Raw genomic sequence first — 15,401 nt, forward strand, 5'->3', positions numbered from 1 at the left:
TGTGTGTTCATGCATGTGTGTGTGTGCGTGGCTGGCTGCCTGCCGGTGCACTTGTGTGTTACTGATGTAGGGCAAAATGTAGGGACGAAATAAATCAGGGAGATTGTCAAAATTGGGGACACAAATGGTGTTCCCAAAGTTTCATAGCCTTAGGTTGGGGTTAGTGTCTGTGTGTGTGTGTGTGTGTGCGTGCGTGCGTGCGTGCTGTGCGCGTGCATGTGTGTGTGTGCACATATTCAGCATTGTGTTTGAAGTTAGCCTTTGCATGCCGCAGTGGGTGATGCAGTTGATTCTGTATGTTAATGTGTTCTACGTGGCATTGATTTATAAAATTATTATCTTTGAGACAAACTTTATGACAGGGAGACAGGAGTTTTATGGGCAACGATAATGTCACGTCATCCAATTTATGGCCTGCTTGATGGTTCATGGCTCCACACAAGCTGTGTGTGTGTGTGTGTGTGTGTGTGTGTGTGTGTGTGTGTGTGTGTGTGTGTGTGTGTGTGTGTGTGTGTGTGTGTGTGTGTGTGTGTGTGTGTGTGTGTGTGTGTGTGTGTGTGTGTGTGTGTGTGTGGGGGGCACGTTATTGTGGTAATTTAATTCTGTGGTTCTCAAAGTGGGGTCCGGGGATCCCCGGGGGTCTTTATTTATTTATTTTATTATTATTATTTTTACATTTTAACAATACAAATCTTTTATGGGGTCCCTACCACCAAATATTTTCAGATGGGAATCCGCAGCTAAATACTCAATTAATTTGGGGGTCCTTGACATGGGAATGGTCGAGAATGGTCGAGAACCACACATTTAATTTTCATCTTTCTTTCTCTCTCTCTCTCAATCTTTCTCTCCAGTCACAATGAGCGAAAGGTGACCTGTAAGCATCCGGTGTCAGGCGTGCCTTCCCAAGACAACTGCATATTTGTCGTCAATGAACAGTAAGTCCTTTTCTCTGTCTGTCTGTGTCTGTCTCTCTCTCTCTCGACCCCCGGTCAACACACTCTGTACTATAGCACCATACATACCACATCCAGTAAGTCCCTTTCTCTGTCTGTCTGTGTCTCTCTCTCTCTCTCGACCCCCGGTCAACACACTCTATACTATAGCACCATACATACCACATCCAGTAAGTCCCTTTCTCTGTCTGTCTGTGTCTCTCTCTCTCGACCCCCGGTCAACACACTCTGTACTATAGCACCATACATACCACATCCAGTAAGTCCCTTTCTCTGTCTGTCTGTGTCTCTCTCTCTCTCTCGACCCCCGGTCAACTCACTCTATACTATAGCACCATACATACCACATCCAGTAAGTCCCTTTCTCTGTCTGTCTGTGTCTCTCTCTCGACCCCCGGTCAACACACTCTGTACTATAGCACCATACATACCACATCCACTGTCTGTCTGTGTCTCTCTCTCTCGACCCCCGGTCAACACACTCTATACTATAGCACCATACATACCACATCCAGTAAGTCCCTTTCTCTGTCTGTCTGTGTCTCTCTCTCTCTCTCGACCCCCGGTCAACACACTCTATACTATAGCACCATACATACCACATCCACTCACACATAACATGCATGTCATGCTCTGTTCTCCCACTTAGACAGGACAGTGTTCCATACAGTATACTATTAGGGCCACTGTTCCCAACATGTGGGCTGGCGGCCACTGGAGGCCCAGGGTCCGTGAGGGTATTGCAAGTGGGCCCAGAAATAAGAAAAAAGAAAGAAAGAAAAGAAAATGGTAAACAAAAATCTGATTTGAATGATAATTTAACTGGCTTATGGCCAGCCTAATTAACAGTGGATTGTGCCTTCTGCCTGCACTATTCATATGTTTAATTCGTCATTTTAATGCCAATAGAAAAATCCGTGATATACAAACTATATCTCATTCTGAAACGGCAATCCTATAGTATTATACCAGTCCGTTACGGGGTTACGTTACCGCCACCATCATGCCGATTTTGACCAAATAGAGCGAATCTGGCGATGCCACTTCCGGTTTAAGGAATCACAACATCCGGGACTAGTTTGGACTGGTGCAGCACTATCAGATGTCCGGAATGCTAAGCGACCATTGTTTATTTTAATAACTAAGTCAAATTAAGCTCTAATCAAGCCCAAAATATCGCATTTTACGCAGCGATGCATGCGCGATCACACACGTGCGTGATCGACCGTGCATGCACGGATTTCGGCCGGTTTTAGGTAGATTACATCGGCCGTTAGCCAAACAAGCTAATAGTTACTACATTTTGTTATATTAAGCTCCCGATTACAGGGGATTAAACGATTACGTCAATAGCGTCAGTGGCCATAAGGGATTTATTGATTCATTACGCCACCAGTGGTCCTTGACGGGGTTCCAGGTGGTCCCCAGCTAAATGATGGAGAGTTGGTCACCAAATGGACATTTTAGATCTCTAACTCTTGAGAGTGAAAAATGAATTTGGTTTCATTTTTACACTCTCACTCTCTCAACAGTCAAATTATCGCTAAACATCTGCATTACTTAATTTACTAGAAGTCTACACAATTAGAGAATGTAGAAGAATTCTGCTATTTCGATCAAGGTTTGCCCGTTCTCTCTCCTATGGTACCAACATCAATACAGCATGGAATTGTGGACAAAATCTTATCCGACGATACAAAAAGGGTTGAAAACCACAGCCGTGGGTTGAGCATTCAGTCTCCCAACAGAGATATTAGTGTGTGTACTGTAGCTAGCGGTTGCCTCGGCCTCTCCTCCTGACAGCCCCCTCCGCCCCCACACGCAGCGCACAATAGAATACTGTAGCATAACTTGCCTTATACTGTTGACTTACTTGAGTATTTTGGATGTACTACACTTTTACTTCTACTCCACTACATCTCAGAGGCAAATATTGGACTTTTACTACAATTATTTGAAATCTCAAGTCACTAATCACCTTGTAGATTTGGATTAGTATTATTAGAAAACATACATTAGCCACTTTTAAACTATTTTCTAAATATTTGTATAAATTTTATACATAATGATACCTTGTGAGAACAGGACATTCTACATACTGAGTACTTTTACTTTTGGTACTTCAAGTATATTATTATGCCAATAATGTTGTACTTTTACTCAAGTACATTTTGATTACCAGACTTTTACTTGTAACAGAGTATTTCTACATTACAGTATTGATGCTTTTGTTGTTGTTGTTGTTGTTGTTGTTGCTTGTTGAAATCCACCACTGCTTACTGTATAGGGTCTTTCAGAAACATGGTCTGCCAATATAATCCACCCCTCAGGTTCATGTGATGCAACGCAGCTGTGGTAGAAAGAATAGATTAAAAATGTGTTTGCAGTTGTTCGTTGTTCATTCAGCAGATCCTTTCTATGTGCTCCCGTGGCTGTGTGTCAGGAGTTTCCCGGGGAGAGAAAGAGAAGATTTGTGCCTCGTGTGTGGACGTGATAGTCTCATGATAGCAGTGGTGGAAAAAATACTCAATTGTTTTACTTAAGTAAAAGTATTGATTGATTGATTGATTGATTGATTGATTAGTTTATTGAACATAAATGTAAAAAAGGCAACAGTACTATACAAGTAGGCCATGTATGGCCTACTTGTGCTCAAGCAGAACGCGCCATGAAGTGCGCTCACCACTGCTGGTACGACTGCTGCTCTGAGTCCTAAAGCTCGCTGATGCTGTCTAGGTTTGAAATACAGCAGTGGTCAGTGGTCCCTCATTGCCCGGTGGAGTACACCGACATACACACATACCCAGTGGTCAGTGGTCCCTCATTGCCCGGTGGAGTACACCGACATACACACATACCCAGTGGTCAGTGGTCCCTCATTGGGGAGTACATACACACATACGCAGCCGATACATACCCCCTATTGACCTTATACCCATTTTGAAATGTACTTTAGTTACATCATCGAGAACAGTGGTTTCTCATTGGCTGGTGGAATGTACCGACATACAGTACATACATACAAAATGAAATCTCCAAAGTAACTAGTAACTAAAGTTTTCAAATAGTAAATGGTAAATGGTGCATTTATATAGCACCTTTATCCAAGGTGCATTACATTCACCCATTCACACACACACATTCATACACCGATTGCGGCGGAAGCCATGCAAGGTACCAACATCAGGAGCAATTTGGGGTTCAGTGTCTTGCCCAAGGACACTTCGACATGTAGACAGGAGGAGCCGGGATTCGAACCGCCGACCCATGGATCATTGGACGACCTGCCTAATTTGAGCTACAAATTATTGTAGTGGAGTAAAAGTAAACATTTTGGCTGAGATGTAGTGGAGTAGAGAAAGTAAGATTATTGGAAATTGGAAATATTCAAGTAAAGTACAAATACCTCAAGATTGTACTTAATTACAGGACTTGAGTAAATTTGCTTAGTTACCTTACACCACTGCATGATAGTAACAGCATTGGGATGTCGGGTGCGTGATCGCGGACCCATGGCTCCACAGAAGCGCTCTCTCTTTCTCTGTGTCTCTTTCTCCGTCGCGTCGCTGTCTCTCTCCCCCCATTCGCCACATGTCTTTCGTTCCATCGTTGTTTGTGTACGCTAGAGGATTGGTTCTCAACCCTGGCACAAGATATTCTCAGATGGGGGTCCGCGGCCCGCCGCAGCCAAATGCATATCGTTCCGGGGGTCCAGGACATGAAAAGGTTTGAGGACCACTGCGCTCATGTTTGCGAGTTACAGTCGAGGGTTGGATGCTTCTGCACACTGTCTAGACCTTAATTTCACTGCAGTCTGGTTAGCTTTGTTTTTCTGTTTGCTATGAGTGCGTGTGTGTGCGTGCGTGTGCGTGTGTGCATGCGTGAAGGCCACTGTCTCTGTTTTTCTGTCTGCTTTCTCTGTTGGGTTTCGCTGCCTGTCACTCTTCTTAGTCAGTCCATTATTTTTACTCTGTTGGAAATCTGCCGGTTACCATCATGTTTGACTCTCTCTGGTGTCTTGCCGTCTCTCTCTTTTGCGTGTCTTGCCTCTCTCTCTCTCTCTCTCCTCTCTCCTCTCTCTCTCTCTCTCTCTCTCTCTCTCTCTCTCTCTCCTCTTGTGTGGTATAGCCACTGTCCCCAGACATAAACACAGAGCGAGAAAGCCTCTGTGAATCCATGATGAATGCTTCCCCCCCCTCCCCCCCATGAGATCTGCTCTCTTAGAAATGAAAACGCACATCACACACAGAGAGGGACAACTTTTCTTAATCGAGGCCAAAAGATTTTTTACGCAAAAAAAAAACCCAGCAACAGCAGAGTCGAGCCGAAACTTCAGACCATTGGCTTCTGAGAAGAAAAAACAAAAACAAACTAATTACACGTTCCGCCTTCCAACCCAGTCCCCCAGGCCCAGGCCAGCACTTTCCCTTTTTTTTGCGTAGCATGGAGTGTGCAGCAGCTGATACAGTCAGTACGCACTACGCAGTGGTCGATAAAGTACTCGACTTTTTACTTAAGTAATAGTAGCAATACTGCAATATAGAAATACTCTATATTTACTTTTATAGTTACAAGTAAAAGTCCTGTATTCAAAATATACTTGAGTAAAAGTACAAAAGTATTGACATCAAAATGTATTTAAAGTACCAAAAGTAGAAAGTACTCATTATGCAGAATGTCCCATTTCACAAGTTTTCAAATGTTTAAACATCTTTTGAAAATAGCAGATACCTTTATTTGCCATTGTGTATACACAATTACACACATAGGAATTTGCTTTGCTTTGCAAATCTACAAGCTCACAATGCGTCGCATCAGATTGGCTATTTTCAAATGGCTAATGTATGTTTTCTAATAATAATGCAGATCTACAAAGTAACTAGTAACTAAAGTTTTTAAATAAATGTAGTGGAGTAAAAGTACAATATTTGGATCCGAAATGTAGTGGAGTAGATGTAAAAGTATTGGAAATCGGAAATTCTCAAGTAAAGTACAAATACCTCAAAATTGTACTTACATAAGTACAGTACTTACGTACATGCACTTAGTTACTTTCCTCCACTGTCGGTACGTGACTGAGATTTCACCCCCTCTCTGCAATAGTTGAGTCTGGCTGCTGTGAGTGACAGGAACTATCCGCTAACTATCTACTCTCTCTCTCTCTCTTTCTCCCCGTCTCTCCCTCTATCACTCACTCGCACATTTTCTCTCTTTCATCTCCCATTCCAATTATCCCCTTTGTCACACTGCTCCTATTAGCACTATGCAGAAGGTGTGTGTGTGTGCGTGTGACTTGCGTGTGTGAGAGCAGCATATGCAAATTAACCATGTGCAAGGTCGTATTTTTAAATATGTTGGCACTGCGTGACAGCGGAGGTGGGAAAGTTATTGCAAATGAGGAGTGTTTAACATGGGCGGTGCGGAGGTGATAGGTCTGTGCCGCTTCTGATAATGACACTGCCTGCGCGCCACTCTGAAGGGCACTGCCTGCGCGCCACTCTGAAGGGCGAGGAAAGCACTGTCTGCGTGCCACTGTCTGCGCGCCACTGTCTGCGCGCCACTCTGAAGGGCGAGGAAAGCACTGTCTGCGTGCCACTCTGAAGGGCGAGGAAAGCACTGTCTGCGCGCCACTCTGAAGGGCGAGGAAAGCAAATGAACCCAATTAGGACGGGAACGCATCCGTGTCGCTTTAGCGTTTAACCACTTTAAACCATTATTTTAAACTTTAGCTGTTGAAAAATAGCAGATCTACAAGCTCATAGCGTGGCACCGAGTGCCGCGTTACGAGCTTGTAGATCTGCTATTTTAGAAACAATCGTGAAAATGTCAGGTGCAAATCTTTGAATGTATGCTTTCACAGCGAACGCTTTAACTCATATCTTTGCATCTGGGGGTGGGGGGGGGGGGGGTTCTCTGAAACAACATATTTTGAGATGGGGTTCCGCGGCCAAATAAATAATATTTGGGGTCCTTGACATGAAAAAGGTTGAGCACCACTGACATACAGGTTTTTCAGAAAACTGTCGGGATTTAGAAGACATTTTGTAGAATCTGGTCCTCAGTCCTAAGCTCCAACCAGAACAGCTGACTCCCAAGTCACACAGAACATGTATTTTTTTTGTTTTACCCACTTTAGGGTGAGAAGTTCAGTCACCTCGGAGAGACTCGGGAGTGTTTATTTGCCCTCATGGGTTGGCTCCCAGAGTGTCCATTTAGTGTCCATTGCCTCTAGGGGTGGGCGATATGATGATAAATCTCGCCAAGATGATACAATATCTCCAAGATATGCCATTTCAGAGATAGTGTAGTATTTGGTCTAATTGGTTACCTTGTAGGTGGTTGTACTGTTAACTGTTACTGTTAAGTAACTTGAAAAATAGACATAAATAGCCATAAAAACCATCATGAAAAAGAATCGTGATAATATCGTGGATCGTGATACTGCTTGAAAAAGAATTGTGATATTATACTTTTCCATATCGCCCAACCCTATACGTGCCTCTAGTTTCGGGTGCCTGACGCAGTGTCCAGCCAGCCTCGTCCTTCTCTCTCTCTGACGTTGTCTGTGAACCGTGGTAGGTCCCTGTAGACTAGAGGACCACATTTCTGATGTGACACCTATAGTGCCATTCATAGCTTGTGTGGACTCCATCCAGGACCCTTCCCTGTTGTACTGTGAGGGTCTGATGTCTCAGGCGTCTTTTCCACACTACCTCATCCCATGTAAGGCAGACTCTCTAGCTCCCAACCTGTTGGCATCCCACAGGTTGAGAACCATAGGGAACAAATCCACACAAAGGGACTAAGGGAGGTCATCCAACATGGACGTTGCAGGCGATCACATGCCCGTTTGGAAGCTTAGCAGTTGTGAAGAGAGTTGGGCGAATGGTTCTCAGGATATGTGACGAAAAGACAGACGGACAGACATGCATCCGTACATAAAGAGATTGCTGGAAAGTATACTGTAGATAAATAGAATCACATGTCATGGCAGCTGTTTTGCTCTTACATCGTACATAATTTGAGGGTTGGAAAAACATGTGTGACGTAACGGCAAACTGGTCGATTAGCTCGCTGCTATGATTCCAAATCACCTTTTTAAAGGCAAGTTATGCCCTGTGTGCAGTGCCGCCGCTACCTATAAGCGCAATACGGACTGCGCGTAGGGCAACACGCCGAGGGGGGCAACACAATGTGCCAAAAAGTGCCAAGCCAACCCTCAAAATAACAATTCTCTCCGCGGCTCTGCCACGTAATAACGAGCGGCCGGTTGGATGTCCTCGCAAACGGCGAAAATAGCCTATCTGCATGAGGAATATCAGCGCTCTCGTCGGGAGGGGGAGCAGCACAAATATCCTACGAGTAGGGCAACCTGTGTGTGTGTGTGTGTGTGTGTGTGTGTGTGTGTGTGTGTGTGTGTGTGTGTGTGTGTGTGTGTGTGTGTGTGTGTGTGTGTGTGTGTGTGTGTGTGTGTGTGTCACGCTCTTTCGCTCCTCTATTTATTGCTTTGGTCTTACTCAAGGTCAAGGTCAAGGTCAAGTTTATTCATATGTCCCAAACTGGGCACTTCGTTTTACAGCAGATAATAAAAGCTCTCAAAGACATTACAAACAGTACAACATACATAACAACAGACATACGTATACATTATCACAAGATACAATGCTACATTAAATATAAAGTGCAACCAGGGCTAAAGTGCACCAAGTGTAACTACATCTACCTCCTCCTGCTTCCCTTGTTGATGGCTCGGATGGAGGTAGGTATGAATGAAAATTTGTACCTACCTGAAAACTCTCCATCTGTTTGCTGTCTCAATGTTGTTCTCACATCCACTTGTTGCCTGTACCGACTAACCCGAAGCCTCAAGAAGACTAGATGAAGAGATAAGGAGAGTGGGGGGGGGGGGGGGGAGGACAGACAGGCATACAGACATTCACAATTTAACCACCCCTAAGCCCTATACTACTGTAAGTAAAACCGACCGTTTTCAAATCTCTTTGGCCAAAATTGCAGATCTACAGTGCGATATCTGCCTCAGGTCACACAGTGTTGTGAGCTTGTAGATCTGGTGAACGTTTTTTGAGTGGTGCAAACCACTCCAACAACTGGCTTTGTTAGTACCCGTGTGTGTTTGTGCCTGTACGGTTGAGCATGGTTGCTATGGTTAGTATGTGACGTCACTGGCCCAAAAGAATGAGCATGGTTACTATGGTCACTGACATTACGTCAGACCACAGCTGATCAGGCTATATAAGACCTTGCACCACTCAGTTCACACGGGTGTGATTTTTTAATTAAAGGAAGCAAATCACTTTGATGAACACCTATCGAGCCACGTCTCTCCCCAGTAATCTGTTTCTCAGATTCCGGGAGAATAAAGGGTAAAAACAAAAAATAATTGGATATACTCAAAACAAACAAACGCACGCACAAATCAAGACCTCTTTGAGTGTTGAGGACGAAACTGAATCCTGATTGGATCCTAATTTGCTATGATTTATTATATATTTTTATATTTATTTTGTCATTTTGTTCTCCCCTGTCCTGTCCTGTTGTGTTTCTAGCTTGAGTTGTGGAAAGCTTGTCCCTCCTGACAAGCCTCCAGAGCCTGACGCCAGGTAAACCTCCTGCAACAGTCTAGTATGCTCTGCTGCTCTGGCTTCAGCATTTCTCCCTTAGTATTAAAGGACCACTTCACCACTTTTCAATTTCTCTTCCTATAATTGGTCCTAACTAATGTTCATGATAAAATACCACCATTTTTTCCTATTCAGTCTATGTCTCATAGGAAGGCTGTGGGCAGTTCAGAAAATCCAAGCTAATAGAAACGGCAGGCTTACTTTTCCTGAAAAGTTGCAATGCAAAAGTTGAAGCCATCGTTCTCACGATAATAAAAATCTAAATCTATTTTAAAACAAATCTTGTTTAAAAAAAATCTGCCTAATGATGTCACTGGTGGACGGGTGTCCGAACTGCCCAAAGCCCTCCTATGATACACAGACTGAGTAGGGAAAAAATGGTGGTGTTTTATCATGAACATTAGTGAGGACCAATTATATGAAGAGATGGTGAAAAGTGGTGAAGTGGTCCTTTAAGACCTGAGACCTGATTCTACAAAATGAGTGGTTCTCAAATGTTTTCGTATGATATTTGAAGATTTGTCAACCAAAAAAATAAAAAAATATATACAGTATATATATATATATATATATATATATATATATATATATATATATACGGTATATATATATATAGCGGATGTGCAAGCCCGCAGCGCGGCACAAAGTGACACGCTGTGAGCTTGTATATCTGCTATGTTTGACACCAAAATCCAAACTACACTGATGCTTTGCTGGTTTTAATGGGTTAAGTCAAACCATTACATTCCACATCACACTAACTTTTTCATGCCAAATAAATATGTATTTTGGACGCAGAGCGCAGACCCCCATCTGAACATTAAATTGGTTAAAGGGATAGTTCACCCGAAAAATTACCATTTTTTTCTATTGATTACTCACACCATGGAGACTTGAATTCATGGATATGTTTATGTTTTTGTCGCAGCAGTGGTTCCCTATGGAGAAACAAAGGAGACTCTTTGTGACTTCTCCACTGCTGCTGGAAAGGTCATTTTGGGGGTGAACTATTCCTTTAAATAGATTTTTGATGCTGTGCTAACTCATTTTGCTGGGGCCTCTCAAGGATCCCTGGGGGTCCCTGGACCCCACTTTGAAAACCACTGCTTTGAATCAATAGCCCGTTGTTTTATATCAGTGGTTATCAAAGCGTGGTCCGTGGACCCTCAGGGGTCCTAAAGGGGGTTTCAAATGGACCCTTACAGGTCTGTAGGAGCATACAAATGGGTCCATTTGGTTCCATAATGTGTACACTTTCAGAGTTATGGGGGTCGTTGAAATTAATAACTTTGAGAACCACTGTTTATGAATATTTATTACTTTTCCAGTATTTTACCACAGAGTGGTGAAACGCAAATGGGCAAAAATGCTTCTTAATATATAGCTTGCAGCTAGACTAACAATGGCACCTATTATTTCCTCTGTTTTTCAGTTAATGTCAAAACTGTTTTAAAATTGTGACAGTGCTTTGCTTAAAAAAAGGTCTGGAGGAAAAAAGGGAAGAAGTCAGTCTAGCCCTTTAAGCTTTCATAACTGGTTCCATCCGACTTATTCCATCTTTTCCTAATACTAATATACTAATACTTTCAGACTGTGTGTTGGACTGCCAAATGATCTCCCTGCACAACTAATTCAAACTAAAATGGTAGGGAAAGATGAATGTGTCTTCCATCTAATCTGATCTGCCTGTAGTCCGTGGCAGTTGATTTAGAATGAACTGACATTTTGGTACCATCTGAATCCAATAGATAATTTCCCCTTGGCTGAGGTTTGTATTTGCTCTTACACGATATGACATCGCACGCACTCACAGAATGACTACCACTGTGTTACAATCTTTGTTGCTGCACTGAATATGCTTTGTTATGGTAAACTACCTTTAAAGCCAATGATCATATTTACCGCCATCTGTTGCGATTAGATTGCTTTGGCTAGAATTAGGAATTAAGAGTTAGTAGCAGTGAAAAGTGTAGTCATTTTGGGAGTGGTAATATACAAGTAAGAGTAATGCAAGAGCAGTACTAATGGTAACTAACAACAGACAGATCTTGTAAAAAAATGACCGGTTCTGTAGAGGGCACAGGGGAGTAACTGAAACATTTCTTCCATCCGGTGGATTATATTACATTTTGACCAAAAAGCATACTTTGGACGTGAGGTGGAGCCTTGCAACATCTTAAAACCATCTTTGTTTTGGTGAGTGGCGAAATTGTACTTTTTATTTTCACTAAAGACGAGAGGCTGCAGCTGCTGCGCTACCGTGGGTGTGAGGGGAAAGGATTGAGAGTACCATAGCGTTACCGTTAAGGAAAACTCCTTCTAACGGTATCTGGGCCAGAGCTTTTAGTATAGTTTTTATCTGTTGTCAATATAGTGAGTCAGTAGCATCACTCACAGACCGGGTAAATCACACAGTAAATAATCATTAATGTCCGCGGAACGCTTGAAGAAAGAGACAAATCTCCACGGGGGAACGCTGTGTTGTGTTGGTCCTGTTTGATCCTTGCTTCAGTGGCTGAATGATGGTCAGTCTCAGCGGAGCTCTCGTCCACTTTAATCATCGTGTCACTGAAGTGAAGAACAAACAGTGCAGTCATAACGGCAGTGTCGTGTTGATATTGACAGCACATTTTGATTTAGTTTTTAGTCATAGTCTTTTCAATAAAATTGCATTTAGTTTTAGTCTAGTTTCAGTCGACTCAATACCATATGATTTTGTTGACAAATGTATTTTTGGGAGTCCTGATTGCGTTGTAATGGAAGATTTTACACTTGGTTGCAATGCTGAAAATAGCACATCTACAAGATCACAACGCGCCGCACTGCGACACACTGTGAGCTTGTAGATCTGCTATTTTCAGAGCGCAACACCCGAGCGCAACCAAACAAAATGACATGTCTTTTAGTTCTACTGGATCTTGTGACATTGCCACATAAATGTGTGAAATCATGTAATTCCTGTCCTTGAATGAAAGAAAATTAAACATATTGGAGGGAATATATTGGTTAAACTATGGTTGAATATTTAACCCTGAAATGTAGTGTACAGAGAATATATGGTGTTTTGTGTAGGTGAACCATGGTCATCCATTTTCTGTTGACAAAATGACAAAGTTTGATCATAGGGGGAGCTGTGGGGAAAAGTATGTGAGCAATAGTTCCAGGAATAGTTCCAATTCCAGGAAGTTAACTACCAGCTGGAAGCTATAAAGGAACAGGAAGTGAGGCGCCGAGCCTGGGTTCCATTTTGGGCAGTTAGAATATTGTTTGGTGTGGTTGTTAGTTGTTTGTCAAACACACTCTTTTCAAGCCAATACTAAGCGAAAATCAGAACTTAACTCAAACCAATGCACAGTTTGACCGAAGAACTTTGTTTAGGGAAGGAGATAGCCGCAATTTGCAACTCTAGATTTTTTTTATGAGATGAATCTAGAGTTGCAATACCCTCCATTGACTCCCCACTCATCCAATTTGCGTTTGCGATCTGCTTGTATTAAACAACGTTAAACTCACCAACATTGCAGCTGTAGTCCAAGCTTGAATTATCCTCTTTCAATCTGCCGAGCTTGTTTTTCATAAAAATCCCCCGTAGACATGTTATGAGCTACTTTCTGTCAAGACATCCTCTGCAGGTGTTTCTTTTTCAAAGTGTTGCAGTTTGGAAGCACTCGTTTTCTGCTCGTTATGTGCAAATTCGAAACAGCGCGACCCGTTAATAAAAACGAGTGCTTCCAAACTGCAACACAAGGCTGCTGTATTTTATACCTCATACTAAGCATTTAAAGTATGAGGTATAAAGTACAGCAGCCTTGTGTTCCTAAAACAGAAAGATTGGGTATTGGGTAAGACTGACGTTATGTATCTTTCAGGACCTTTCACTGCTTTGTCTCAACCATTACTCTATGGCTCTGGTCTCAGCCACCGCGGTGGATATTTTGACATTCCGTTTTTTTTTTTTTATGTTGCCACTACTGTTGGAGCAGCCATAAACAACACAGGTTCATCCCGATGTTCTGGGCATCTTTGTAATGTTAGTGTTAGTAAAAAGCAGGTAAAGGAGTAATGTTTGAGCAGACTAACATCAGTCACTCTACCATTCAATGTAGTAGAAGACGTGCGGGTTTACCCCGCAGCTACGTCAGCTCCGCCTACAGGAAATACGTAAGCTGCGACCATGAGACCCGTTTCTGGATTCGTCTATTGCAACTCTAGATTCATCCCATTATAAAAAAAATCTAGAGTTGCAAATTGCGGCTAGTCGATGAACATATGTTTTGTCATAGTTTTAGTCGACAAAATAAACACTGGCTGGAAGGGGGGCTCAACCCTGCCCACTCACTGCACAGGGGGTCCTGTGACCTCGCTGTAGGCACGATGGCCTCCACTCAACACACAACACGGTCAATTTGCCTGCAATCCACGTAGCCACCAAATGGGAGCAATCCGGCTCTCAGACAATGGGACCGTTTTGTAATGGCTAAATGCCGACGTTTACCGACATTTTGCACTCTGCGACTGGTCTGTGTCAATTAATGGTCCAAGCCCAGACGAAAAGCAATTATACTCTTCAGGCATTTAGCTGATTCTCTTATCTAGAGTGGAATCAAGGTGGGAGTACACTGTAGATTGTTCTTATAGGTTCACCCTGCAGCATTACAAGCAACTAATGGCGAGTAAAACAAATATATATAATCAAGCTGAACAAAGTTTAAATGTGCAATGTTTACATTAATTGTGGACTTTGGTTAATCTGATGAGATAAAAGTATAGTTTGTGAAGTCAGAAGGCCACTCTGTGGATGAATTGTGGTAGTTTCTTTGCCTGAAAAAATGAAGAAGAAATTGAACCAAGTGACTCCAAAAATGCCAACTGTAATAATGTAACTGTTCTAATCAACTTTTGGTAAAAAGTTCCCCATTAAAAGTCAAGTATTATATTCGACAAGCTATAAGTATAAGTGTCTTGGCACAGTTGGCAGCACAGGTACCACAAATTCCGTGGCCGATGGGCTAAGCCATCTAAGAACAGGTTTTGGCTGTATGTCTGTCCCTTCAAAAGTCGACCAATCACATTTCTTGTACGATTGTACGTACATTACATTACAAAATAGCACCACCATGGCCATAAGTAAAGGTTGATGTGACTCATTGCCAGTATCAGCCGAGAACGTGAGAGTCTATCCCTTTTTCTGCCCATAAAATGGATGTTAAACTTGGGTATAATGTAGCTGAGAAACAAGTGTCTCTTATATATAAATAAGAGACACTTCACAACACCCGTGTGAAGTGAGGGGCGCTCTTATCATCTTACAACATCGAGGAGGGATCACCTATGATTAGGTGATGTAATGATGATGTAAAACAAACGGTGTCAAAACAAACATTAAATTATCTTTTTTGTTAATGGGATTTAATGTTTATGTTAGGGACAAAACAAACATTAATTATTCTTCATTGTCAATGGCGTTTTTAACTGGCTTATGGCCAGCCTAATTAACAGTGGATTGTGCCTTCTGCCTGCACTATTCATATGTTTAATTCGTCATTTTAATGCTAATAGAAAGATCCGTGATATACAAACTAAATCTCATTCTGAAATGGAAATCCTATAGTATTATATCCAGTCCTGATGGTGGCGGTAACGTCACCATTATGCCGATTTTGACCAAATAGAGCGAATCTGGCGATGTCACTTCTGGTTTAACGATCCATAACATCCGGTAGTAGCTTTGCACTGTGCAGCACTATCAGATGTCCGGGGTGCTAAGTGATCATCGTTGATTTTAATAACTAAGTCAAATTAA

The 15,401-nt window shown here is 42.4% G+C and overlaps 1 protein-coding gene across 1 annotated transcript in view; it reads left to right on the forward strand.

Moving 5' to 3' along the window:
• The window catches only part of LOC306916628 (pleckstrin homology domain-containing family A member 5-like), a 217,303-nt gene that overhangs the window by 139,184 nt on the left and 62,718 nt on the right, over nt 1-15,401 (forward strand). Inside the window, exons 4-5 of the mRNA XM_079494589.1 lie at nt 855-938; nt 9,524-9,577. Of these exons, the coding sequence (XP_079350715.1) occupies nt 855-938; nt 9,524-9,577 (138 nt within the window). The remainder of the gene's footprint in view (nt 1-854; nt 939-9,523; nt 9,578-15,401) is intronic.

This window comes from Electrona antarctica (genome assembly GCF_951216825.1).
Source record: "Electrona antarctica genome assembly, chromosome: 23".
Lineage (NCBI taxonomy): Eukaryota > Metazoa > Chordata > Actinopteri > Myctophiformes > Myctophidae > Electrona > Electrona antarctica.